Below are 25943 nucleotides of genomic sequence, written 5' to 3'. Positions count from 1 at the left end.
CTGTTTCCTTCCCTCCCTCTCTCTTTGGTTTTTCAAGGTAGGGTCTTGCTGTAGCCCAGGCTGTAGTCTCAGTCTGGCCTGGAACTCACAGTGATCATTTTTGGCATGTGTGTATAGTGTGTAGTATGTGTATGCACATATGTGTGCAGCTACACATGTGCATATTGTATGTAAAGACATGAGGAGAACATCAGGTATCCTTTGAGACAGTCTTGCTCTGAACCCAGTCAGGGCTTCCCCTCCCTCCCTTCCTTCCTTTGCAAGCAGACAGAGATAGAAGAGAGACAGAATGGGTGCTCCAGGGCCTCTAGCCCTGCAAATAGACTTCAGATGCACATACCACTTTGTGTATCTCTTTTTGTTGTTGTTGTTGTTTGTTTGTTTGTTTTTAATTTATTTGCAAGCAGAGAAAGAAGAGAGAATGGGCATGCCAAGGCCTACAGCTGCTGCAAATGAACTGCAGATACGTGTGCCTCTTTGTGCATCTGGCTGTGGGTACTGGGGAATTGAACCCAGGTCATTAGGTTTTGCAGGCAAGCTCCTTAACTGCTGAGCCATTTCTCCAGCCCTGCATCTGGCTTTTACATGGGTACTGGAGAATCAAACATGAGTCCCTAGGCTTTGCAGGCAAGCGCCTTAGCCACTCTATTCCCAGAGCTGCCATTTTTAATCAAACTAGCAGATCAGAGACTCAGCAGTTCTGTCTCTGTCCCCCATAGTACTGGGCATACAGGCATGCATGACTACACCCACCTTTTATGTGTATGTTGGGGATTAAACTCAGGTCTTTACCAGTGAGCCATGTAACCAGCTCCCAGTAGATCATGTTTTATGTCCTATATTAGAATCCTATGTGGGAGGCCATTGTTCCATAATATTGGTTTGAATCTGTATTCTAACTCTAACCCCAGATACTCTTAAGAATATATTTCAGGGGGAGAGATTTGGGAAGCTGCTCATCAATTAGGTCTCCTCTATATGTGGATTTTTTTTTTCATGAGTTTGTATGCAAATTTAGTTAAGGGAAATGTTTCATCTTTCTACAATGTCTAAGGTTAGATTAGGGTGTCGTTTAGTTTAGTGTAGAGTACTTGCCTGCCATGTGCAAAGCTATGCATTTGATCTCTAACACTTCAAAAAGTTAACAAAAATGAGAATATTTAAGATCTAAGCCAGTTATGATGGCTCATGTCTATAATCCTACCATTTGGGAGGCTGAAGTAGGAGGATTACTCTGAGTTCAAGGTATACCTGGGCTACAGAGTGAGTTCTAGGTTAGCATATTCTAGAGTGAGACTCTGCCTCAAAAAAAAACAAAAACCCAGCATTTGGTAGGCTGAGGTAGAAGGATCACTGTGAGTTTGAGGCCACCCTGAGACTACATAGTGAATTCCAGGTCAGCCTGGGCTAGAGTGACACCCTACCTTGAAAAACCAAAAACAACAACAAAAACAGGCATGGTGGTACATGCCTTTAATACCAGTATTTTGGAGGCAGAGGTAGGAGGATCACTTTGAGTTTGAAGCCAGTCTGGAACTCCAGAGTGAGTTCCAGGTCAGCCTGGGTTAGAGTGAGACTTTTATCTCAAAAGACAGGGAAAAAAAACAAAACAAAAAAACAGGTCTGGAGAGATGGCTGGCTTAGCAGCTGAAGTGCTTGCCTGCAGAGCCTAAGGACCCAGGTTCGATTCCCTAGTACCCACGTAAGCCAGATGTACAAGGTGGCACATGCATCTGGAGTTCATTTGTAGTGGCTAGAGGCCCTGGCATGCCCATTCATTCATTCTCTCCCCTCCCTCCCTCCCCCCCTTCCCCTCCTCTATATATAGATATAGATATAGATATCATATGTATCTATATATACCTTTTTCTCAAATAAGTAAATAAATTTTAAAAAACAGAGCTGGAGGTGGTAGTGCACACCTTTAGTCCCAGCACTTGAGGAGCAGAGGTAGGAGGATTGCCATGAGTTCGAGGCCACTCTGGTATTACATAGTTAGTTCCAGGTCAGCCTGGGCTAGAGTGAGACCTTACCTTCCTCAAAAAAACAAAATAAATAAAAAAAAATAAAAATAAATCACTCAGCCAGGCTTTGTGGTACAAGCTTCTAATTCAAATTATTTTGGGAGGCTGAGGTAATAGGGTCATGAGTACAAGGCCTGTCTGAACTAGAGAATGAGTTCCAGACCAGTCTGGGCACCTTAGTGACACACTACTTCAAAAAGTAAAGGCCGGGTATGGTGGAACATGCCTTTAGTCCAAGCACTGTGGAGTTCAAGACCAGCCTGGCCTACAGAGTGAGTTCCAGGTCAACCTGGCTAGAGTAAGACCTTGCCTCGAAGAAACAAACAAAGGTTAAAAAAAAAAAAAAAGCCGGGCATAGTGGCTCATGCCTTTAATCCCAGCACTCCAGAGGCAGAGGGAGGAATTTGAGGCCACCTGGAGACTACATAGTTAATTCCAGGTCTGCCTGTGCCAGAGTGAGACCCTACCTCGAAAAAACTGAAAAATAAATAAAGTAGAAAGATGATGAGTGTAATAGCTCAGTGGTTAAGCACTCGCATAGGCATGGGTAAAGCCCTAAATTTTCCTCAGTACAAAGAAAGAAAGAATTGCATGTATTTCATTCAGATTCAGTACATTAAAAGATGATAGCCATAGCCGGGCGTGGTGGCACACACTTTTAATCCCAGCACTTGGGAGGCAGAGGTAGGAGGATCACTGGGAGTTCGAGGCCACCGTGAGAATACATAGTTAATTCCAGGTCAGCCTGGGCCAGAGTGAAACCCTACCTCAAAAAACAAACAAACAAACAAACAAACAAACAAACAAAAAAAGATGATAGCCAGGTGTAGTGTCACATGTCTTTAATTCCAGCACTTGGGAGGTAGAGGTAGGATCCCTGTGAGTTTGGAGCCACCATGAGACTACATGTCAGCCTGTACTCATTCTCTCTCTGTCTCTTTCTCTCTCAAATAAATAAAATAAAAATAATTTAAATGTGGAGAATAATAGAGGAAGACACCTGATATCTATCTCTGACCTCAACATGCATGCCCACCAAGTTGCACATGTACACACACACACAAACAAACTTATACATGCAAAAACTATAAAAGGAAGCTGGCCATGGTGGCGCATGCAAGAAAAAAGAAAAGGCTACAGTGGGTGTGGTGGCACACACTTTAATCTCAGCACTTGGGAGGCAGAGGTAGGATCACCGTGAGTTTGAGGCCACCCTGGCACCCCGAGACTACATAGTGAATTCCAGGTCAGCTGGGCTAGAGTGAGACCCTATCTTGAACCCCTCCCTGCAAAAAAAAAAAAAAAGAAGCTAAATGAATTTTTGGTTGAGGGCCAAGGTAAAGGTAGCAAGTGAGTTTTAAATTGTTAGAGGAATAACATCTGTAGGACTATAAACAGTTGAAAAGGTGAGGCCTCAATTTTGCTTGAACATGTCTGATAAAACGTCTCTTTCTCCTGGCAGTCAACACTAAGAAGGACTCGGAGTCAGCTCCAGTCAAAGGCGGCACCATGACTGACTTGGGTAAGACAGGGAGCTGCAGGCAAAGCAGGCAGTGCCCGAGGCATGGGGAGAGCTCAGCTGTCACCTCCTAGACTGCCGTTTTTCTGGTAGGACTCCTCTGACCCTTAGAGCTCCAGCCTTATGTTTGTTCTCCTTTATCTTTCAGATGAACAGGAGGATGAAAGCATGGAGACCACGGGCAAGGTGGAGCCAGTGTAGAGAGGCTCTACCTCTCTATTTGATTGTGATTTGTGTTCATAAAGTTCCTTCTGTCCAGATTCTTCCCACCATGGATTAGTTCTAGCTGTTGCTCAAAACTCTACCCCTTCAGAGTCCTGGGTCCCACAGTGCTCATCCCCATTCCCTATTGTTAGTGTCTGTATTCTGGGGATAGAGGAGAAGCAGAAGGTAACTAGGGGAGAAATGGGAATGCTGAGTGTCCAGCAGCCTTCATACTCATAGGATGAGGATGAGAGCAGTACGGGGAACAAGGGCGAGCAGACCAAGAATCCAGACCTGCATGAGGACAATGTGACTGAACAGACCCACCATATCATCATTCCCAGCTATGCTGCCTGGTTTGACTACAACAGGTACTGTTCCAACTCTTCCCTGAGTCTCTAATTCCCTTCTGGGGATCAGTGGGTTATTTCTCCTGGCTCCTCCAAGGAAGTTACTTCTTCCTCAGTGAGACAGCTGCATTTCCTACTAGATTTGCTCCTGATCTCTGTGAGTCCTGTAGCCCTGGTGGGAAGTTCTCCCCAAGTTTATGGTACTTTCTTAGAGTTTTGTGCTGTTTACCCACCTCCACCTTCCAGGAATTTCTTCCCTTTGGGGCACTATTCCTTTCCCAACACCTCCTGAACCCATTGTGAATTATCTTGCAGTGTTCATGCCATTGAGCGGAGAGCTCTCCCAGAGTTCTTCAACGGCAAGAATAAGTCCAAGACTCCAGAAATGTAAGATTTCATGTCATGGTTCTCTTTTGCCCTCCTTTCCCCATGTGTCCTCCCAGACCCATTAATATTCAGTTTAACAAATGTTTCCTTAGCAGCATGCATCCAGGCACTGTGCTGGGCTTACATTGACATGATCTAGGACATTAGACAGCCACAGCCTAGCACTTAAACATGTTCCTTTTTTGTTTTGTTTTTTGAGGTAGGGTCTCGCTCTAGCCCAGGCTGACCTGGAATTCACTCTGTAGTCTCAGGTGGCCTCTAACTTACAGTGATCCACTTACCTCTGCCTCCGGAGTGCTGGGATTAAAAACCGTGCCTGGCTTTTAAGTTTTCAGTACCAGGCACATATTCCCTCCCGCAGAGTGGGCCTCCAGTCCAATGTTAGAGTGGTGGGTTTCCCCTATAACAGACGTGCCCCAATTGCACCTGTTCAGTCATTTGGCCTGGCTGGCCACACTTGTGTCCACTGTTTTCACCACTGATGACTTCTGTCTCCCATAGGGCTGCATGCTGTGCAGCTTTCTCCAGCTTTCTGTCATCTTGGTCTACAGGGAGGAGGTTTTCAGCTCTGTCCCAGCTTGACTTCTCAGTCACCTAGCAGACCAGGCATGTGGAGTCTTCAGCAATAGGGTCTTACCATCTATTTCTGATGGGTGGTACACACTTTTAATCACAGTACCCACGAAGCAGTAAGAGGTAGGAGGATCCCTGTGAATTCAAGGCCAGTCTGGGACTTCAGAGTGATTTCCAGGCCAGCCTGGGCTATAATGAGACCTATGAGGTGGGGAGAGTGAGTCAAGCATTAGGTGTTTATTTGCAACAGCAAGAAACCCTGGTATGCCCATGTACACACACAAATACCAGGAAGGAAGCAAATAATCTAAATAAATGAATAAATAAAAAGAAACACAAGAGAAGGAAATAAAGAAAACCCAAATCCGAATTAACATGTATTTTTGGAGAGAAAATAACAGGTTTAAGGGTTAGGAATGTAGGCCAGCACTAGAGCCCTTCCTGAATATGCACAAGGATTTGATCCCCTACACCAGTGGAAAAAAATAAAAGTTTAGGATTAGGAATCCAAAGTCTAGCCAGGTTTATTTGAGTCTAATTTGTTGTTTTCCATCTTTGTCATACAGGAGGAGCTCTTTTGTAATTTTTCCTCCCCTTGGGTCTTCAACATTTATTTTTCTTCCTGTTCATTCCTCTCTCTCTTCTGAGTTACCTGGCCCATACCTGCTTGGGTCCTTAGTGGCTGAGATAAAAGGATCATGAGTTCAAGGGCAGCTTGGGCTACAGAGTGAGACCTGTCTCAAATGAAAAAGGTTCCTTTAAAGTTTACTTTCTGTCAGTCTGCTTGTCTTTGTATTAGGCTTGGCAGTCTTGCATGGTTATAGATACATCAGGGTAAGAGCTGAATGAATTTTTTTTTTTTTAATTTGGGAGGGAGAATGGGCACGCCAGGCCCTCCAGCTACTGCAAATGAACTTCAGACACATGTACCATCTTGTGCATCTGGCTTAGGTGGGTCCTGGGAAATCGAACCTAGGTCTTTTGACTTTGCAGGCAAGCTCCTTAACTGCTAAGCCATCTCTCCATCCCTGAATGAAATTTTTTTATAGCTATTCCTCAGCTTCCCCTCATCAGGATCATTTTCTTTTCTTACCTTGTTTCTCTCCCTATTACTTGGTATGGGTCTCACTTCTTCTTGGGGAAAGCAGTATGTGTGAAAAGGAGGAAAAGGACTTAGTTACTAGATGATGTGATTCATCATGATATACTGGCAGGAATAGGAACTGAATTCGTGCTACAGTAAATGATAATAATAATAATTACCTGCATCTTTTGAAGAACTTAACATCTCTTTTATTTTATTTATTACGAGAGAGAGAGAATAGGCATGCTAGGGCCTTCAGCCACTGCAAACGAACTCCAGATGCATACACCACCTTGTGCATCTGGTTTATGTGAGTCCTGGGGAATCAAATCGAGAGCTTTTGGCTTTGCAGGCAAATGCCTAACTGCTAAGCCATCTCTCCAGCCCCCCCCCCACCTCTTTTTTTAAATTTGTCTTTTATGTGTTATTTATTTATTTGCAAGCAAAGAGAAAGAATGGATGTGCCAGGGCCTCTAGCCACTGCAAACAAACTCCAGATGCATGTGTTGCTCTGCACATCTGGCTTACGTGGGTCCTGGAGAATCGAACTTTGTTTGTTAGGTTTGGCAGGCCTTAACCGCTGTACCATGTCTCCAGCCTGAGGACTTACCATCTCTTGAGACTTTACATTTGCACTACATATTGACGAATCTGTATATCTGCCACCTTTGAGGCTGACTAAATCTCCATCTCTAGTTTATAGGTTAGGACACTGGGAGCTGGGTGTTTTAAGTTACTTGGATGGGATCACATAGCAGTCAAGAAGTAAAACCAAAGCCAGGTGTTGTGGTGCATACTTTTTAATCCCAGCAGAGGCAAGAGGTTCTCCAAGTGTTTGAGGCCACCCTGTGACTACATAGTGAGTTCCAGATAAGCCTGGGCTAGAGTGAGACCCTACCCTGAAAAAAAGAATACCAGCATCTTTATCTTTTTTTTTTTTTTGCATCTGTATCTTTCAGTTTGGCTGTATTCTCAAATTGTACCTTATAACAACTACAAGTATAAGCTAGTACTATGCAGACTTCTGTACATTTCCATTCTACATGGACATTCCATTTTACAAATGAGGAGTCTAAGCTTCAAAGCACACAAGTTGAGCTAGGTTGATAGCTCAGTGGGTAAGAACACTTGCCGTACAAGTGTTAGGGCCTGATTTGCTCTGAGTTATATTCCCAACACCCATGTAAGTAGCTGGACATAGCCATGTGTGCCTGTAACTCCAATCCTGTAGGGAGCAGAGACCAGAGAATTGCTGGGGCTCACTTATCAGCCAGTCTGACTGAACATGGCAGTTCTGGGTTCAGTGAGAGACTGTCTCAGGTAAGCATGTGGCTGAGTGATAGAAGAAAATACCCAATGTTCTTTGGCCTTTGCACATGGAGATGCAATAACTACACATACACAAAAAGAACATGCAAGTTGCTTACCAAGATCATTATGATAGAACTGTGATTTGAACTTTTCCAGCTTCAAAACATAAGCTCTCATCTGTAATCCTAGCACTTCAGAGGCTGATGCAGGAGGCTGATTGTGAGTTATAAGCTATCCTGAGCCACAAAGCAAGTTCCAGACTACCCTGGATAATAGTATGAAACCCTATCTCAAAACAAAACAAAAAGCCGGTGTGGTGGTATACACTTTTAATTCCAGCACTTGGGAGGCAGAGGTAGGAGGATTGATGTGAGTTTGAGGTCACCCTGAGACTGCACAGTGAATTCCAGGTCAGCCCTTAGCGAGACCCTACCTTGAAAAGCAAACAAACAAAAAGAGCCAAGTGTAATGATGCATGCCTGTAATCATAGCACTTGGGAAGCAAGAAGCAGGACAATCAGGAGTTCAAAACCAGTCTGGGTTACATGACACCCTGTCTAAAAAACTCAAATAGGGCTGGGGAGATGGTTCAGTGGTAAAAGGCACTTGCTTGCAAAGTCTGCAGGCCTAGGTTCAGTTCCCAGTACCCACTTAAAGCCAGGTACACAAGATGGTGCATTCATATGGAGTTCATTTGCAATGGTAAGAGGCTCTGATGTGCATATACTCTTTCAAAATAAATAAGTAAATAAATAAATAAATAAAAATGAGGGCTGGAGAGATAGTTCAGCAGTTAAGGTACTTGCCTGCAAAGCCTAATGGCCCAGGTTTGATTCCCCAGTACCCATGTAAAACCAGATGTCCAAAGTGGTGCATGCATCTGGAGTTCATTTACAGTGGCTAGAGGCCCTGGTGTATCTATTCTCTCCTCTCTCTCTCTTTCTCTCATCTCTCTTCTCTGTCTCTCTGTGCTTGCAAATAATTAAATAAATAAAATTGAAAAGGCAAAAGCAAAACAGGAAGAACAACAAAAAAAAAACCCGTAAGTCCTTTCTCTGGTATCATGTTGATTCAGTGGATGCATTACTTTGGACTTCTGTTTAACATAGGTATTGGGAACAAAGACATTTTATTCTCTTACCTTTAGATCCTTTTTTTCAAAAGGCATGAGCTGAGTATGATAGTATATGCCTGTAATCCTACCATTTAAGAGGCTGAGGCAGTCCCAACTGTAAGAAGAGGGTAGTTCACTTAACTTGAATTAAAAATCCATCATGGAAAACATATTTGAATCCCATCCAGTTAGCAGGCACTGTGAGTCAAATCACCTGCTACTTTTCTTTGTCAACACAGGAAGTACCATTAGCTCTTTTGTCATATTTCAACATTTATTTCCTTTTGTTCATCTCGCTGTGTCTTCTAAGATACCTGGCCTACCGAAATTTCATGATTGACACTTACCGACTGAATCCCCAGGAGTATCTTACTTCTACTGCCTGTCGGAGGAACCTGGCGGGTGATGTCTGTGCCATCATGAGGTGGGTCTTGTGGCTGAGGAAAAGGGGTTTGCGAAGATGTGTACCTGTGTCTGACTTACCAGAACTAGGAATACCTGTGAGGAACTTAGTAAAACATACAGGATGAAACACCTCAAGACAGAAAATACTTGTAAACATAATCATAACAGGCTTGGTGATAAATGACTTGATGGTTTGGAGGTATGGGATAAAGGGGAATGCACGGCTTGTCTGCAGCAAAGAGATGGTGGATGTGCTTGACTAGCCATCCGGGAAGAGATAGATGTTCAGTAGAAGGTGACTGTGGAGAGAGAGGACCAAGCTAGAGATATATACTTGGGTGTCACTGCTGTTTGGGTGATAAGTGAGGGATTGCAGAGCTTGAAGGAGGAAGAGAGGAAGGGGAAACTTTGTGCCTCTGGCCTTCTTTCTCCTGTGATACTAATTCTGCCTTTCTCCTCACAGGGTCCATGCCTTCCTAGAACAATGGGGTCTTATTAACTACCAAGTGGATGCGGAGAGTCGACCCACCCCAATGGGGCCTCCACCCACTTCTCACTTCCATGTCTTGGCAGATACACCATCAGGGCTGGTTCCTCTTCAGCCCAAGACCCCCCAGGTAGGGTGAAGGGCTCAGGGACAAGGTGGGATGGTTAAGCCTGGGCTTCTTTGGACTTTTCTTTTTTCTGTTTTTTGTAGGGTAACGGTTCAGGAGTATTGTGAGGCTTCTTCCTTTTCTGTGGGTTGGGAAAGGCTGCAGAACCCGTCCCATGTGTTTAGCTCCTTCTCTCAGCATTAGTACCTAAGGCTATGAGCACTTGCTGAGAGAGAAAAGTTGCTCCTTGTCCTCAGGGAACAGAGAAGCTAATGTAGCTGACAGAGAAAAATTGCTTAAAATTAACTAACTTGTGTGTACTTTTTAAACTTTGTCATGTTTCCCACATTTTTTTTTCATTTTTGCCTCATAATTATTATCACCTTCATTTTTTTTTTCCATTTCCATTTCATACATTTTTTAAAGTACGAGAAAAGTTATGTGGCTTGCCCAAGGTCATGGAGTCCTGAATCTAGTATTAGAACCTAAAAGTCCAGCTCCTAAGAGAACCTGTAAAGATCTATGGATACAAATGTCTATCATGCCAACTACATGTCTGATTAACCATGAATGCAGCATGGAACAGTGGCATGAGTGCTCCCAGAGCTTGTGGGCTGCCCAGCATTTGGTCTTGAGGCCTCCAGAGCCTTGACCTGGCCATTTCCTGCCCAGCTTCCATGACGCCAAGCTCTGTCCCCCAGGGCCGCCAGGTTGATGCTGATACCAAGGCTGGGCGGAAGGGCAAAGAGCTGGATGACCTGGTGCCAGAGGCGGCTAAGGGCAAGCCAGAGCTGGTAGGTGGGGTGTAGACCCCGCTGGGCTTCTTATTTGCCCCTTCAGTGGGGGGCCCCTGCCTGGGAAAAAAGAGACATGAGAGCAGAGGAGCTGCAGCAATAAGGGAGAAAGTCCCACCCTGGGGTGTCCCTGGCTTCAAGAAGGAAGCTCCTTCTGTCTGTTTTCTCTCTCTGTCTGCCTCTGGCCCCTGTGGTCGTTTGTACTCACCTCTCTTTTCCCCTTCCACAAATAGCAGAGCTCTGCTTCTCAGCAAATGCTCAACTTTCCTGACAAAGGCAAAGAGAAACCCACAGACATGCAGAACTTTGGACTGCGCACAGACATGTACACAAAGAAGAATGTTCCTTCCAAGGTATGAGGTACAGCCACTGTGGGGTAGAGAACCGTCACCATAGGGATAGGGATTGTAGCTTCTCTCTGTGATTTACTTGTGTGTTCCCTGCAGAGCAAAGCTGCAGCCAGTGCTACTCGAGAGTGGACAGAACAGGAGACCCTTCTACTCCTGGAGGTAATTGGGAGAAGGCAAGGAGAATTCTTCTATGAAAACAGAAGTGGCTAGGGTGCTGGCTACCCTTGTGAGTGGGGAGAGCTCATGAAGTCTGGTGTGAGCAGAGCATGATCTTGCCTCAGGCACTCCCCTTCCTGATGCCTGTCACACCTGCCCAGGAACAGCATCAAGCCAGGGATTTGGACCATTTCACTAACTCCATATCCTTTCTTAGCACTTCTTGGAGACCCAACCCCCCTTGGACCCAGCAGAGTACACAAATACCAGAACACAGAGTGCTTTGAAACCGGCTGTCCTTAGTAGAATGGGGGGAGTTGACCTTCGAGAAAAGTGGCTAAGTAAGCGGAGTTGTGTCTCCACCACTACCACCAGGCCCTGGAAATGTACAAGGATGACTGGAATAAAGTATCCGAACATGTAGGAAGCCGCACACAGGATGAGTGTATCTTGCATTTTCTTCGCCTTCCCATTGAAGACCCGTACCTTGAGGACTCTGAGGCCTCCCTGGGCCCCTTGGCCTACCAGCCCATCCCCTTCAGTCAATCAGGCAACCCTGTTATGAGTACTGTTGCCTTCCTGGCCTCTGTCGTGGATCCCCGGGTTGCCTCTGCTGCTGCAAAGTCAGCCCTAGGTAATCGGGGAGTTGGGTGGGTCCTGGCCTTCATTTGCTTTTGAAGGGCTAGATGCTCAGATTGTAAAACCCTCTCGAGTCTGGCTACCCTGATGGCTTTGCTGCTGTCAAGCTCAGGCACCTGTCTAGACTCCTAGCTAGTCTTACAGGAAGAGGTGGGCTTATGAAGAAGTTTTCATAGGGATAACCAGAACTGGCCACCTGCTCCATCCCAGCCCTCATCCCTCTGGATCTTGCAGAAGAATTCTCCAAAATGAAGGAAGAGGTGCCCACAGCCCTGGTGGAAGCCCATGTTCGGAAAGTGGAAGAAGCAGCCAAAGTCACAGGCAAAGCAGACCCGGCCTTCGGGCTGGAAAGCAGTGGCATCGCAGGGACCGCCTCGGATGAGCCTGAGCGTATTGGTAAGACCTGGCAAGATTTTAGGTTCCTTCTCTTTTACCAAGAGTTAGAACTGGGGCTGGAGAGATGGCTTAGGGGTTAAGACACTTGTATAAAGACCCAGATTTGAGTCCCCAGTACCTACATAAGCCAGATGCACAAGGTGGCACACGTATCTGGAGTTTATTTGCAGCGGCTGGAGGCCCTGGCACGCCCGTTCTTTCTATCTGCCTCTTTCTCTCTCAAATAAATAAAATAAAATAAAATAAAATAAAATAAAGAGTCGGAGGGCTGGAGAGATGGCTTAGCAGTTAAGGTGCTTGCCTGCAAAGCCAAAGGACCCAGGTTTAATTCCCCAGGACTCATATAGACCAGATGCACAAGGAGGCACATGAATCTGGAGTTTGTTTTAGCTGCTGGAGGCCCTGGCGCATCCATTCCCTCTTTTTCTTTCTCTCTCAAATAAATATAAATATTTTTTAAAAGCTTTAAAAAAATAGCTGGGCATGGTGGTGCACACCTTTAATCCCAGCACTCAGGAGGCAGAGGTAGGAGAATGAGTTTGAGGCCACCCTGAGACTACATAGTGAATTCCAGGTCAGCCTGGGCTAGAGGGAGACCTTACCTTGAAGAAAAAAAAAAGAATCATCTACACTTTTGTGGATCTCTCTGTGCCACACGTTGGTATCAAGCACAGCACAGGAGAGAAAATTGGTAGGGCTTTATTTTCCTCAGGACTTCACCATAGGGACTTTCATTCCTGCTGGTCCTTTCACTGAAGTTTCAGCTGTTGAACAGACAAGACATTATAGTCATCTCTCATTTCCTTCTCTTTCCCCATGGTCCCAGAGGAAAGTGGAAGTGACGAAGCACGGGCAGAGGGCCAGGCCACAGATGAGAAGAAGGAGCCCAAGGTGAGGGAGTGACCTGGGGCTGGTAATCTCCTGGAGCCCGGCACCTCTGAGTAAGAGGGGTACAGTCCTCAGTCTGAGAGCTTGGTGTTAGAGCTAGTCACTGTAGCCTTTGATGCCTTCCTTTCTTCCATGGAACCTCAGGAGCCCCGAGAAGGAGGAGGGACTGTTGAAGAGGAAGCAAAGGAGAAAACAAGTGACGTTCCGAAGAAGGATGAAGAGAAAGGGAAAGAAGGTGATAGTGAGAAGGAGTCAGAGAAGAGTGATGGAGACCCAGTAGGTGAGCCCCTCAGAATGGTGGTTGGGGGCACAGGAAAGAGACATGAAGCTACAAGGCTAACTCAACCCTGTCTTGCCCAGTTGATCCTGAGAAGGAGAAGGAACCAAAGGAAGGGCAGGAGGAGGTGCTGAAGGAAGTGGCAGAATCAGAGGGGGAGAGGAAGACGAAGGTGGAGCGGGACATTGGTGAGGGCAACCTCTCCACTGCTGCCGCTGCTGCCCTAGCTGCTGCCGCAGTGAAGGCCAAGGTGAGGCCAGGCCTCAGAGAGCCCAGGAAGAAGACACCCTCTTCCTTATCTTCCATCTCAGTGGAAACCTTTATCTGCTCACCCCTTAAATAATGCTGGCTCATTTCCTTTTTATCCTAAGCAAGAGTTAGTCATCTCTAAGCTTTTTAAATCTTTTACCATTGGACCTATTTCCAGCCCTGCAAATTGTTTGACTTTGTCTTAACTCTTGCCATGCTTTTTCTTCCTGCTCTTTTTAAAATCAAGCTTGTCCTCCTCTGGATTGTGACCACAGCTACTTCCTTCTTAACCTACCAGCATCCGTCCTACCCTGTCTCCCCTGGACTGTCTGCAGCTGGGTCCTCCTGCTGACCTGCTGTCCTACTCCTCCTTGCTTAGCACTTGGCTGCTGTTGAGGAGAGGAAGATCAAATCCTTGGTGGCCCTGCTGGTGGAGACCCAAATGAAAAAACTGGAGATCAAACTCCGCCACTTTGAGGAACTGGAGACAATAATGGACCGGGAGCGAGAAGCAGTGAGTAGCATCCCCTTGAGGGTCAGAAGGAGCCTGGAACCCTGCCTGAAGACCAGGCATGGAAATCCTGACTCTTACAGGGCTTCAAAGTGAAGAGGAGTAGAGTAGAGGGAATGGGCCCCAGGCACCTGGGGACAAGCAGCCCTACTTGTGAATATGAAGGCTGGGGTGCCACCGAACACTAGCTCCATGGAGGAGAGTTGCCAGTTGAACTTTTTGGTTTATCTCCAGGTCCTGGAATAGTGCTGGCCCTTAGTAGACACATCAGTAAATACTGCCTGATTGAATGGATGGCCACCATCCGAGTTCTAGCTGCTTTGGGTTACAGAAAGAGTTCCAGGTCAGCCTGGGCCAGAATGAGACACAGCTTTAGAACAAAACAAAACAACAACAAAAAAAGACTAGGTGACTAAGGATCTGAGTGGTGAATTGCAAAGTGGGTAGGACAAACAAGTACTAACAGTTTATCTTTTTTTTTTTTTTTTTTGAAGTAGGGTCTTACTCTAGCCCAGGCTGACCTTTTTTTAAATTATTTATCTTTTTTTCAATTATTTATTTGCAAGCATAGAGAGACTCAGATAGATAGATAGACAGACAGACAGACAGACAGACAGAGAATGAGCACACCAGGGCCTCTAGCGACTGCAAACTCCAGATGCATACGCCGCTTTGTACATCTGGCTTTACGTGGATACTGGGGAATGAAACCTGGGTTGTTAAGCTTTTTTTGCAGGCAAGTGCTTTAACCACTGAGCCCTCTCTCCAGCCCAAGTTCATCTATTTTGAATTTTTTTTTATTATTGACAACGTCCATAAGTATACACAATAAACCATGATAATTCCCCCCTCCCACATTCCCCTTCACCACTCCACTCTCCATCATATCTCCTCCCCCTCTCAGTCACTCCTCTATCACTTCTTCTCAGCACTATGGTATCTTTTGAGTCATCCCAGAGGTCACCCCCATCTGAAAAGAGAAGCTTCTCTAACCAAAAGTGAGAGTAAAGCTGGCGTGGTGGCATACTCCTTTAATCCTAGCAGTTGGGAGCCAGAGGTAGGAGGATCTCTATGAGTTCAAGGCCAACCTGGGACTACAGAGTGAATTCAAGCTCAGCCTGGGCTAGAGTGAGACCCTCCCTCAAAAAACTAAAAAATAAAATAATAAAGTGGAAATAGCATAAATATATGGGTATGAACATTTAGAGAAGTGCTTACCAGGAAGTTTGGTGAGCATAATATATGCATTTAGCCAGACACCAGTGGGTGTTATACTTTTAGGGCTCATAACTTGCCCAGTCCTAGGTTTTTCAGTACCAGGCATGTATTCCCTTCTATGGAGTAGGCTTTCAGTCTTTTTGAGAGAGAGAGAAAGAGTCAGAAAGAGAGAACAGGCATACAGAGCCTCCAGCAACTACAAACTCCCCCTTGTGCATCTGGCTTACATAGGTCCTGAGAAATCGAATCGGAATCCTTTGACTTTGCATGCACATGCCTTAACTGCTAAGCCATCTCTCCACCACTCCCCCCACACACTTTTTTTTTTTTTTAATTTGAGAGTGACAGAGAAAGAGAGAAAGGCAGAGAGAGAGAGAGAATGGGCGCATCAGGGCTGCCAGCCACTGCAAGTGAACTCCAGATATGTGCGCCCCCTTGTGCATCTGGCTAACATGGGTCCTGGGGAATTGAACCTTGAATCAGGGTCCTTAGGCTTCACAGGCAAGTGATTAACTGCTAAGCCATCTCTCCAGTCCCCTCCCCCACACTTTTTGTTATTAGTGGTCACACTCTAGCCCAGGCTGACGTGGAACTCACTCTGTAGTCCCAGGTTGGCCTCGAACTTACAGAAATCCTCCTGCCTCTACCCCCTGAGTGCTAGGATTAAAAGTTTGTGCCACCACACCCAGCTTTCATTTATATATATGTATAATAATTATTATTATTAGAGGCAGAGAGGGAGAAAGTGAGAATGGGCATGCTGGGACCTCTAGCCACTACAAACAAACTCCAGACACATGTGCCACCATGTGCATCTGGCTTACGTGGGACCTGGAGAATAGAACCTGGGCCCTTAGGCTTCACAGTCATGTCCTTAGCCACTAAACCATCTCTCCAGCCCAATACTTTATTTATTTGTTTATTTATTTATTTATTTGCATGCTGAGATAGAGAAAGAGAGAATGGGTGAGCCAGGGCCTTTAACCACTGCGAACAAACCTCAGACTCATGCACCATTTTGTGTACCTGGCTTTACTTGGGTACTTGGGAATTAAACCCAGGTCATTAGGCTTTGGAGGCAAGTGCCTTAGCAGCTGAGCCATCTCTCCAGCCTCTGCACTTCATCTTTTTTATTTTTATTGACAACTTCCATAATTGTAAACAATATCCCATGGTAATTCCCTCCCTCCCCTCACTTTCCCCTTTGAAACTCCACTCTCTATCATATCCCCTACCCCTCAGTCAGTCTCTCTTCTATTTTGATGTCATGATCTTTTCTTCCTGTTATGATGGTCTTGTGTAGGTAGTGTCAGGCACTGTGAGGTCATGGATATCCAGGCCATTTTGTGTCTGGAGGAGCACGTTGTAAGGAGTCCTACCCTTCCTTTGGCTCTTGCATTCTTTTTGCCACCTCTTCTGCAATGGACCCTGAACCATGGAAGGTGTGATTGAGATATTTCAGTGCTGAGCACTCCTCTGTCACTTCTCAGCACCATGGTGCCTTCTGAGTCATCCCAAGGTCACTGCCGTCTGAAAAGAGAAGGTTCTGTAACCAAAAGTGAGAGTAGCATTAATACAAGGATATGAACATTAAGAGAAGTGTTTACTGGGCAGTTTGATAAGCATAGTATATACATTTAGCCAGATACCATCAGACATTACACCCCAAGGACTCATGACTACCCCTGTTGTAGGTTTTCAGTGTCAGGGATGTATTCTGTCCCATGGAGTGGGCCTCCAGTCCAACTTCCTCTGTGACAGATGTGCCACTATTGGCTCATTTGGCCTGGCTGGCCAAATATAAGGCTTGTAGCATGGACTTTATCTTTTAAATTTTTTTTTCTTTAATTTATTTGAGAGAGAGAGAATGGGCATGCCAGGGCCTTCAGCCACTGCAAACAAACTCTAGATATGTGCACCCCCTTGTGCACATGGGCAACATTGCACAGCATCACTGTGCATCTGGCTTATGTGGGACCTGGAGATTCAAACATGAGTTCTTAGGCTTAGAAGGCAAGTGCCTTAGCTGTTAAGCCATCTCTCTATCCCAAGTTCATCTTGTTAAAGTATGTATTAAAAAATATTTATTTTATTTTATTTATATATCTAGTGTATAAGGCCTGAAAGCTGGGAATAGTGGTACACACCTGTAATCTGAGCACTAAGGAGCCTGAGGCAGGAGGACATCTTAGGCTACTTAGTAAGTACCATACTAACTATGGCTGTGTAACAAGACCCTATCTCAAAAAAAAAACAAAAATAAAAAATAAATCTTACTGGGCTGGAGAGATGGCTTGGCAGTTAAGGCGCTTGCCTGCAAAGCTAAAGGACCCAGGTTCACCTCCTCAGGACTCAATGTAAGCCAGATATTCAAGGTAGCACATGCGTCTGGAGTTCATTTGCAGCAGCTGGAGGCCCTGACATGCGCATTCTCTCTCTGCCTCTTTCTCTCTCCCTCCTTCCCTCCCTTTTTCTCAAGTAAATAAATGAAAATAGAATATTTTAAGAAAATAAATCTGGGCTGGAGGGATGGCTAAACGGTTAAGGTGCTTGCCTGCAAAGCCCCAGGTTGGATTCCCCAGGACCCATATTAGCCAGATGCACAAGGGGCACATGCATCTGGAGTTTGTATGCAGTGGCTGGAGGCCCAAGCACAACCATTCTCTCTCTCCCTCCCTCTTTCTCTTTCAAATAAATAAATTATATACATATACATATATATATCTTACGAAGCTTGGTGGCTCATACTTTTTATTTTATTTTATTTTAATGTTTTGAGGTAGGGTCTCGCTCTAGCCCAGGCTGACCTGGAATTCACTCTGTAGTCTCAGGGTGGCCTTGAACTCACGGCGATCCTCCCGAGTGCTGGGATTAAAGGTTTGCGCCACCAAGGCCAGATAAAATATATTTGCTTTGTGAATTCCAGGACTGCCTGGGCTAGAGCGAGACCTTACCTCAGAAAAAATAAAAACAAAAAAATTTTAAAAAGGAAAAAAGAATAAGAAAGGTGAAAAATACACAGGGGGGGAAAAAAATAAAAATCCCAGGCCGGGCGTGGTGGCACACACCTTTAATCCCAGCACTCAGAAGGCAGAGGTAGGGGGATCACCATGAGTTCAAGGGCAGTTGAAGACTACATAGTGAATTCCAGGTCAGCCTATCTCCAAAAACAAAACAACAACAACAACAAACCCAAATATCTTTTAATTTCCTAAGGAGATCTTTGTTTCCTTTTCTACACTAAAAAGAAAACCTTTTTTTTTTTTTTTTTTTTTTTTTTTTTTTTTTTTTTTTTTAATGAAACAGAGAGGGAGAAACAGAGAGAATTGGCATGCCAGGGCCTCCAGCCACTGCAAATTAACTCCAGATTTGTGTGCTTCATTGTGCATCTGGCTTTACATGGGTATTGGGGCATCCAATTCAGGTGCTCAGGCTTTTCAAGCAAGTGCCTTTAACCACTGAGTTATTTATCTACCACCCTCCAACCCCCCCAAAAAAGAATTTGATTTGACAGGAACTGGTAGCATTTTCCAATCAAAGTAATGGTTCAGGGCTAGAGAGATGGCCTAGAGGTTAAGTGCTTGCCTGTGAAGCCTAAGGACCCCGGTTCGAGGCTCAATTCCCCAGGACCCACGTTAGCCAGATGCACAAGGGGGTGCACGCATCTGGAGTTCGTTTGCAGTGGCTGGAGGCCCTGGTGTGCCCATTTTCTCTCTCTCTCTCTCTCTCTCTCTCTCTCTCTCTCTCTGCCTCTTTCTCTGTATGTTGCTTTGAAATAAATAAACAAAAAACATTAAAAAAAAAAAAAAGTAATGGTTCAAAGCTTTTTGGAGTAACAGTGAGCCAGGCCTACCACCAGATTAACTCCAGTGTCCTGAGGAGGAACATGGGCAGCTAGGAGACATGAAGATCATAGAATTTGCAAGCGGTAGGGTAAGAAGGACAGAGGAAGCACAAAATTTAGATCTGGGGAACCTTCAGCATGAGAGGGAGAGTCTTTCAGAATAGTAACAGTATCCAATTGGCCTTGGCAGCTGGAGTATCAGAGGCAGCAGCTCCTGGCAGACCGACAAGCCTTCCACATGGAGCAGCTGAAGTACGCAGAGATGAGGGCCCGGCAGCAACACTTCCAACAGATGCACCAACAGCAGCAGCAACCACCACCAACCCTGCCCCCAGGCTCCCAGCCCATACCTCCCACAGGGGCTGCTGGGCCACCCACCGTCCATGGCTTGGCTATGGCTCCAGCCTCTGTGGCTCCTTCTCCTGCTGGCAGTGGGGCCCCTCCTGGAAGCTTGGGCCCCTCTGAACAAATTGGGCAGGCAGGGTCAACTGCAGGGCCACAGCAGCCACAACCAGCTGGAGCCCCCCAGCCTGGGGCAGTCCCACCAGGGGTACCCCCCCCTGGACCCCATGGTAAGTATGGGTTATGGAACTCTGATTGGCTAGAGATCCAGGTGAACGTACTAGAAGGGCATATGTTATGGGTATGAAGATAGGGTTGGCCTTAGTTTCTACAGATGGACCCATTTCTGTTATATCTCTAAACTGGCAGGGATTTCTCCTAAACCCAGACCTCGAGTTCGAGTCCAAAGATTTACCACTTAATGTAGTATCAGGAAAAGGGAAGGTGACACCAAGGAGAGACTGGGTACGCAGGATTTTACTATCTACCCTTTTTTTCTTCCCAGGCCCCTCACCGTTCCCCAACCAACAAACTCCTCCCTCACTGATGCCAGGGGCAGTGCCAGGCAGCGGGCACCCAGGCGTGGCGGGTAATGCTCCTTTGGGTTTGCCTTTTGGCATGCCGCCTCCTCCTCCTCCTGCTGCTCCATCCGTCATTCCATTTGGTAGTCTAGCTGACTCCATCAGTATTAACCTTCCCCCTCCTCCTAACCTGCATGGGCATCACCACCATCTCCCATTCGCCCCGGGCACTCTCCCCCCACCTAACCTGCCTGTATCCATGGCGAACCCTCTACATCCTAACCTGCCGGCGACCACCACCATGCCATCTTCCTTGCCTCTCGGGCCGGGGCTCGGATCCGCCGCAGCCCAGAGCCCTGCCATTGTGGCAGCTGTTCAGGGCAACCTCCTGCCCAGTGCCAGCCCACTGCCAGGTGAGAAGGGGCCAGGAGGGGAGAAGGGTGAGGGAGAGGGGTCCACATGGAGGGAAGAAGGGAGGGCAAGTGGAGAAAGGGTCAGGTACTAGAATTTCCACAATGCTTTTTGAACACTCCAGTAAAATTAGAATACAGGAGGAAGGGCCTCTCTGGCTGTCCTCCATGTCCCAGCCTGGCAGCTGCCATCTCTGGGATGACGTTGGGGCCTTGCACTGGTGGGTCATGGAGTCGTCCAGTGGTACAACATTTCAGTTGTAATCTTGAAAACCTGTTTGCACGATTGATATCCCTTTGCTTGCTCCCATCACATTCAAATGCCCCATTTAGAGTTCCTTTTTGGAGGCATGTATTTTCTCAGTGTAAGGTGGGAAAAGGTGTTGGGAAAAAAGTTGTACATTGTGGATACCTCATACATCTACCCACCCACTGCATGCCATGCCTGGTTCTGTGTTTGTGTGTGGAGCCTGGGGCTGGATCCTTCCCTCAGCCCCAGCTGATTTGCCTTCCTTTTCTCCACAGACCCAGGCACCCCCCTGCCTCCAGACCCTACAGCCCCGAGCCCAGGCACAGTCACTCCTGTGCCACCCCCACAGTGAGAAGCCAGCCAGCTATCTCTTCCCTTCATTCCCCATGGACATCAAGGTTCCAGAACAGCCTTCCCCCAGCACTGGGACCCTCCCCCAACCTGGAGAGTTCATCACTACGTAAGGAAAGCTCCTCCTGCCCTCCACAGCCCCTACCACGCCCAGCAGAGGCGAGCACTTTTCTATCCAGTTATTCAAGGACCTCAGACTAAAAGATGTTTCTAATGTCTAGGAGAAAGGATAGGATGGGAATGCTGTCCTCAAAGAGCTGGGGAAAGATGTTTATATAAGGTTCTACTTAACCACTTATAAGGGTGCATCCCCTTCAAAACTACTGCATTTTTCTATGGAAAACAAGAAAAAGAAGCCTTTTAAAGGAAGTAGATTTTACAAAGCCACATTGCAACCCACAAAAATAACAAAACTTTTACACCTCTGAGGGGGCAGGGTGAGTTTTAATAAAGGGCAATTAAAAGTTTTGGGGAAGAGTTTTGGGGATGGAATAGGGTACCAAGCCTGTCTGAGCCCCTTGGTAGTGCTGAGTCAGCTCCCCTTGCCCAGTCCACTGGTTCATTCATACTAATCTCTCCTGCTGCTCCTCGTGGTTGCTGTTTTAGGCCATCCCAGCTCAGCCAATGACCCTTCCCTCTGAATGTCAGTTTTGTATTTGTTTTTAAAAGTCATCTGCTTAGTTGATGTCAGCGTATGTGTATTTGGTGGGGAAACATTTTTGTGGGAGGGCGGGGGACTCCTGTGGTAGATAATAGAGGAAGAAAGGGCAGTAGGGGCTAATCTTCCTTCCCTAGGGTATATTCTTGCATGCCTAGAAGGCATGGAAAAAGGACAAGTTTTCAAAGCCAGAAATTCTGAAAAGCACCTAAGCACTTCCTGATTCAGTGATTGGTTCCCCTTACCTCTGTCCTCTCCCACCAAGCCTGGAAGAACCTCACTAATAGCTAAGGGTTCCCCAAATGAGAACACAGGTTAGAGGGCAAAACAGTTTGGCTGTGCTTGCTGGACTCCAGTATCTCCCTATTCTAGTTCTTCCTTTCCTCAAGGTGGGGCAAATGGAGTCCAGGCTCTGTACCATTCTTGGTCTCATCTACCAGCCCCTTGTTTCTCATGTCCCTGTGTTTTTCTTCCTCTGTCTTGGTAGCTTTCTTCTGTTCAAAGTTTTCTGTAAAATCCTATTTTCTTCCTTTTTTCTTCTTTTTTTTTCTTTTTTTTTTTTTTTTATAAATCAATTTGCTTTCAGTTCCATCTTGTGGATGCCTTTGTGTTCTTACCTGTGGCTGTCAGGCAGGGGGACTGGGCTGGGGGCAGCATTCCTGGACTCCCTCGTTGGATATTCACTGGGGCTGGAGTGGCACTATGCAAGCCATAGGCCCACAGATGCTGACCTCTTGTCACAGAAGGCCAGAGGCTGCCCAGAGCCACTAGGAGTCTGCACTGCTGCAGCAGCAGGGCTTCTCAACTTCTTTGGAAATAGTGCAGTGCTGACACTTGCAAGGACATCCAGACAGCATGGCAATTTTGTCTAACAATAAATCTTTCAGAAGTGGCTTCATTCCTTCCCATATTAGGGAGGAGGCAGGCCCTCACCTTACCCTCTATTATTATTGGCCCCTAGCCCTGCCTATCACACAGGCTCTAACAGTGCTAATAAAGCCTAGCTTTAGCTACAATAAACATTCCCAGCCTTCCCCACAAAAGGCCTTCAGTGTTTGGGAGGCTGGGTGCTGGGTTCTGAGAAGCCTAAGAGATTCAATTTGATACATGACAGAACAAAAGGATGCCTCCCACCCCCAAGATGGCTGGTCTTAGTCCTACAGGGATTTATGGGTGTAACCTTTGCAGCACAGATAGGTACAGCATTTCCTAAATGAGGCCAAGATTATACAGGCCTCACCTAGCTTTCCCCATAACCTGAAATCCCCAACAAAGAAATCATCATCTCACCTTTTCTCCAACACCCTGCTCAGGAAGGAAAGCAGAACCAAAATAGGGCAAAGGTAGCAAATTTATTTAGTGAATGCTAATGGCAAACATCGTCCCAAAGAGAAGATGTGAAAGGTGCTGTGATGAAGGAGCCTGAAGCCTCTGTGGCCACAGGGCTCTCACACAAGGCAAGGCTTGGGCTCAAGATCCAGGAATGTCCTCAGCCATTCAGCACCATCCGCACAAGCTCTGTGGAGAGGAGAGGAAGGGTGGGGTGAGCCAGAGAGAGGGCTAGGGAGGGGTATACCACGGGCCAAGGTAGCATGAGGGAACATGCCCATAGCAACCAACCTTGGGGTCAGTTTGCAGAAGTGTCACTTTGAGTGACCAAGTTCTCTCTGCCCCTGGTTCCCCTCCCACAGGTTGTTAGCTCCCACCACCACCCTACTCTGAGAAGCAAGAACACAGCAGAGGCAAAAAAAAAAAAAAAAAAATCTCAACTATACCTACAGCTACTGTCAGCCAGTTGCAGGAGGAAAGGACAGTTTTGGGTTAGGGTACCTCCAAGCTATCCAGCGGATGGGTGAGGAAAAGACTATTTAGCTGTTAACAGCAGAATGGGCCAGGCAACCCACCCCACTATGCCAACTCTTCTTGCTTCAGGGCCAAAGGATCACATAAGGCAAGCCTGCTTTATAAGGTGGTGAGAGTTCCCAGACACCAGCACCCAAGGCCCTGTAAGCCAAACCTGAGAGACCATTCCAGGAGAGAAGGAGGTACCATACCCCAAGCTGCCTTCCTCCTTAAGAAATCCCTCCCCTCCCTTGCCAGCTCCATGCAAAAAAAAAAAAACATGCCAGAAAGAAGTCAGATGGTAGTAGGGTAAGGGCAAAGAATAGAGAGCACAGGTTGGGAAGAAAAACACTAGGGAAACCAACTACAGAGAGGCTGGGAGGAGCCGTACCCGCCCCATGGGCCCGTCACCCCGACAGGATATGCCTCACAAACGCTGCAGGAAGGAAGAGACATTAATGGTGAAGACAAGACACCGACATGGGGTGAGGGGTTCAGGTGATGGGGGAACAGGCATTCCATGTATTTTCCATTCCTTCCCCACCCTTCACACCCCATTACCCTTTCCTTTTCTGTCACACCCCCAGCCTCCCAGTCCCAGGCCAAGCTGGGCCCATCCCTTGTCTCCTGGCTCCTTTTGGAACCAAGTCTAGGAAGAAGAAAAGCATCAAATGCTGTCCTTAATATGCCTTTATAGCCGTTTCTACCACAAAGGCCCCAGTTTTCCTCTCACCTTCGTAGTTGATACAACCATTGCTGTCCTCGTGTCCTGCCACCAGCATCTCCACTTCTTCCTCTGTCATCTTCTCACCTTCAGAGGAAAGAATATTTTGGAACTGGGTGATAGGTGAGGTATGTCAGCATAGCACCTTAGCTCCAGGAGGACAAGGGCACAGAACCTTACCCAGTGTGACAAGGACATGACGGATTTCAGCACCCATGACAGTACCATTCCCTTCTTTGTCAAATACCCGAAGGCCTTCAACATAATCCTCATATGTTCCCTGGTCCTTGTTCTTGGCCACAGTCTGCAGCATGGGCAGGAAGTGCTCGAAGTCCAGCACCTTCACATTCATCTCTGCCATTCAAGAGGTAGGAAGTGTCAGACCAGAAGTCATGTACCTTCTCAAGGTGGAATTGCAGGGCACACAAGGACAGATAATTCTGGTCTGAAGAGGGAGATCTGTGGGATTGGCTAATCGAGATAAGACTTGAAGAACTATGGCCCTACTGCCACACTAGCTGTTCTTGAGAATGCTCACCATCACTCTTGGGGTTCCCCAGGACCTTGAGCACCTCGGCGTTGGTAGGGTTCTGGCCCAGGGCCCTCATCACGTCCCCACATTGGCTGTATAGGATTTTGCCGTCACCTGTTCGGTCAAACAGCTGGAAGGCCTCCTTGAATTCTAGGGATTCAGATGAACATCAGCACCGAGGGTGAACTCAAGTCCCCACCTCAGAACTCTGCAGACAGTTCAACTAAAGTGTTGCAGAAACCTGATATCTACCCTCCTGTGCACCCAAGACTGTTAACAGGGATCTAGTTCTCCGACTCAAATGTCCCATATAAATATACACCCTACTTGACAGCATGGTGCTAGGCACTAATGCACCCCCTCAGCCGGCGGCAGGCCTGCTTACAACACAGCTCAAGCAGGAATTTGCCACCGCCCAGTCTAGGTCCTGTCCATATAAGGAAGTAGGACCGGGGACCTCTTGACTCCAGGGTCATCCTACCCTCTCACTACCCACCCTTCCCCTACCAAGAGACCTTCCTGGGGAGTGGGGCTAAGTGATCCTTAGCAAACTCTGGTCCTGTCTTCACAAATTCCAGCTGGAGCAGGGGGGCAGCTATCACAGGGAAGAGGCAGAGCACAGCAGCTGATAAGAGGAGCACAGGCAGCTGAGTACATCCTCCCCTAAACCCAACACAGCAGGCATTAAGTGAGCAGGTTGTAGCCACACCACCTAAAACTCACCCAGTGTTTGGGACTCAGATCTAGAGTGGAAGGGAAAAGAAGGAAGAATGAGAAAAGAAAATGGAGGATCTAGGAGGGAGAATAGACTGGGGGGGGGGCGTTGAAGTTGGGGTTGAGAGTAGGCGCTAGAGGGGGTGTCGAGCTCGGTAAGAATGAGCTCAGCCAGGGGCCCCGAGATTGCCTACCTGCGGTTTGGTCCTCGGTGAAGTCACACTGCTCGGAGAAGAAGGGAGTAGTCAGCACCTGAACTCCAACCCCACAGGCGCCCAGTCTCATAAACTCCAGTTCAGGCTGGCGGCTCGCTTCCCACCGCCAACGCTACACAGCTTTGACTTCCCTTCGCCCCCTCCCCTCCACTGCCCTCTCCCCTACCCGTAGCTCCCGTCTTTGCTCCATTCCCGCTTCTCGCCCCAGCCCCGGGACCCACCATCTTGACCGCTCAGCTTTGCGGGCCTTTCCCTGCAGTAATGGCTGCGAGTCCAGGCCCAACCCTAGCCTTAATACTTCCCATGACGTCACTCTCGGTAGTCTCGGCCAATAGGCGCGCCCGCCCGGGCTCGTCCACGTGACTTGGCCACAGTAGTGATGGGATGGGCGGGCCGCCGCCCCGCTCGCCCTGGCTGCGAGGGGCCGCGAAAGTTGCCCCTCAAGGCTGTGCCAAGAGCCGGCGACCTTGGCTTTGGCGCCAGAGAGCGCCTTCTAAA

General features: G+C 47.1%; 2 protein-coding genes across 10 annotated transcripts in view; one reads left to right on the top strand and one right to left on the bottom strand.

Moving 5' to 3' along the window:
- Smarcc2 (SWI/SNF related, matrix associated, actin dependent regulator of chromatin subfamily c member 2) overlaps window positions 1–21445 on the top strand; it is a 48501-nt gene extending 27056 nt beyond the window's left edge. Inside the window, exons 12-30 of one of the 7 annotated variants that reach the window (XM_045152034.1) lie at window positions 3487–3546; window positions 3692–3729; window positions 3988–4118; window positions 4413–4484; window positions 8877–8990; window positions 9435–9588; window positions 10266–10358; window positions 10595–10711; window positions 10805–10867; window positions 11240–11498; window positions 11738–11899; window positions 12726–12790; window positions 12932–13067; window positions 13148–13314; window positions 13693–13827; window positions 19077–19458; window positions 19734–19817; window positions 20097–20162; window positions 20685–21445. In XM_045152034.1, the coding sequence (XP_045007969.1) occupies window positions 3487–3546; window positions 3692–3729; window positions 3988–4118; window positions 4413–4484; window positions 8877–8990; window positions 9435–9588; window positions 10266–10358; window positions 10595–10711; window positions 10805–10867; window positions 11240–11498; window positions 11738–11899; window positions 12726–12790; window positions 12932–13067; window positions 13148–13314; window positions 13693–13827; window positions 19077–19458; window positions 19734–19817; window positions 20097–20162; window positions 20685–20761 (2375 nt within the window). In that variant the 3' untranslated portion in view covers window positions 20762–21445. Of the gene's footprint in view, window positions 1–3486; window positions 3547–3691; window positions 3730–3987; window positions 4119–4412; window positions 4485–8876; window positions 8991–9434; window positions 9589–10265; window positions 10359–10591; window positions 10712–10804; window positions 10868–11239; window positions 11499–11737; window positions 11900–12725; window positions 12791–12931; window positions 13068–13147; window positions 13315–13692; window positions 13828–19076; window positions 19459–19733; window positions 20163–20684 lie in introns of all 7 variants that reach the window. The other 6 variants (XM_045152033.1, XM_045152037.1, XM_045152036.1 and 3 more) reach the window with 6 other exon arrangements.
- Window positions 21446–22751: 1306 nt separating this feature from the next.
- On the bottom strand, window positions 22752–25783 carry Myl6 (myosin light chain 6). Of its 3 annotated transcripts, none has more exons than XM_004649973.2 (7): window positions 25667–25783; window positions 25425–25452; window positions 24523–24666; window positions 24165–24338; window positions 23994–24071; window positions 23652–23696; window positions 22752–22936 (listed from the first exon to the last, which is right to left on the bottom strand). In XM_004649973.2, the coding sequence occupies exons 1-6, from the start codon at window positions 25667–25669 to the stop codon at window positions 23668–23670; spliced, it is 456 nt and encodes a 151-aa protein (XP_004650030.1). In that variant the 5' UTR covers window positions 25670–25783; the 3' UTR covers window positions 22752–22936; window positions 23652–23667. The 3 variants fall into 3 exon arrangements, with proteins under 3 accessions (XP_004650030.1, XP_045007974.1, XP_045007975.1); XM_045152039.1 differs by having other exon boundaries at window positions 25612–25698; XM_045152040.1 differs by lacking the exon at window positions 23652–23696 and having other exon boundaries at window positions 25612–25698.
- Between the last annotated feature and the right edge of the window lie 160 nt (window positions 25784–25943).

This window comes from Jaculus jaculus, chromosome 6 (genome assembly GCF_020740685.1).
Source record: "Jaculus jaculus isolate mJacJac1 chromosome 6, mJacJac1.mat.Y.cur, whole genome shotgun sequence".
In the NCBI taxonomy this organism is placed as follows: Eukaryota; Metazoa; Chordata; class Mammalia; order Rodentia; family Dipodidae; genus Jaculus; species Jaculus jaculus.
The sequence above is the reverse complement of the archived record's forward strand: the minus strand, read 5'-3'. Positions and strand labels throughout refer to the sequence as shown.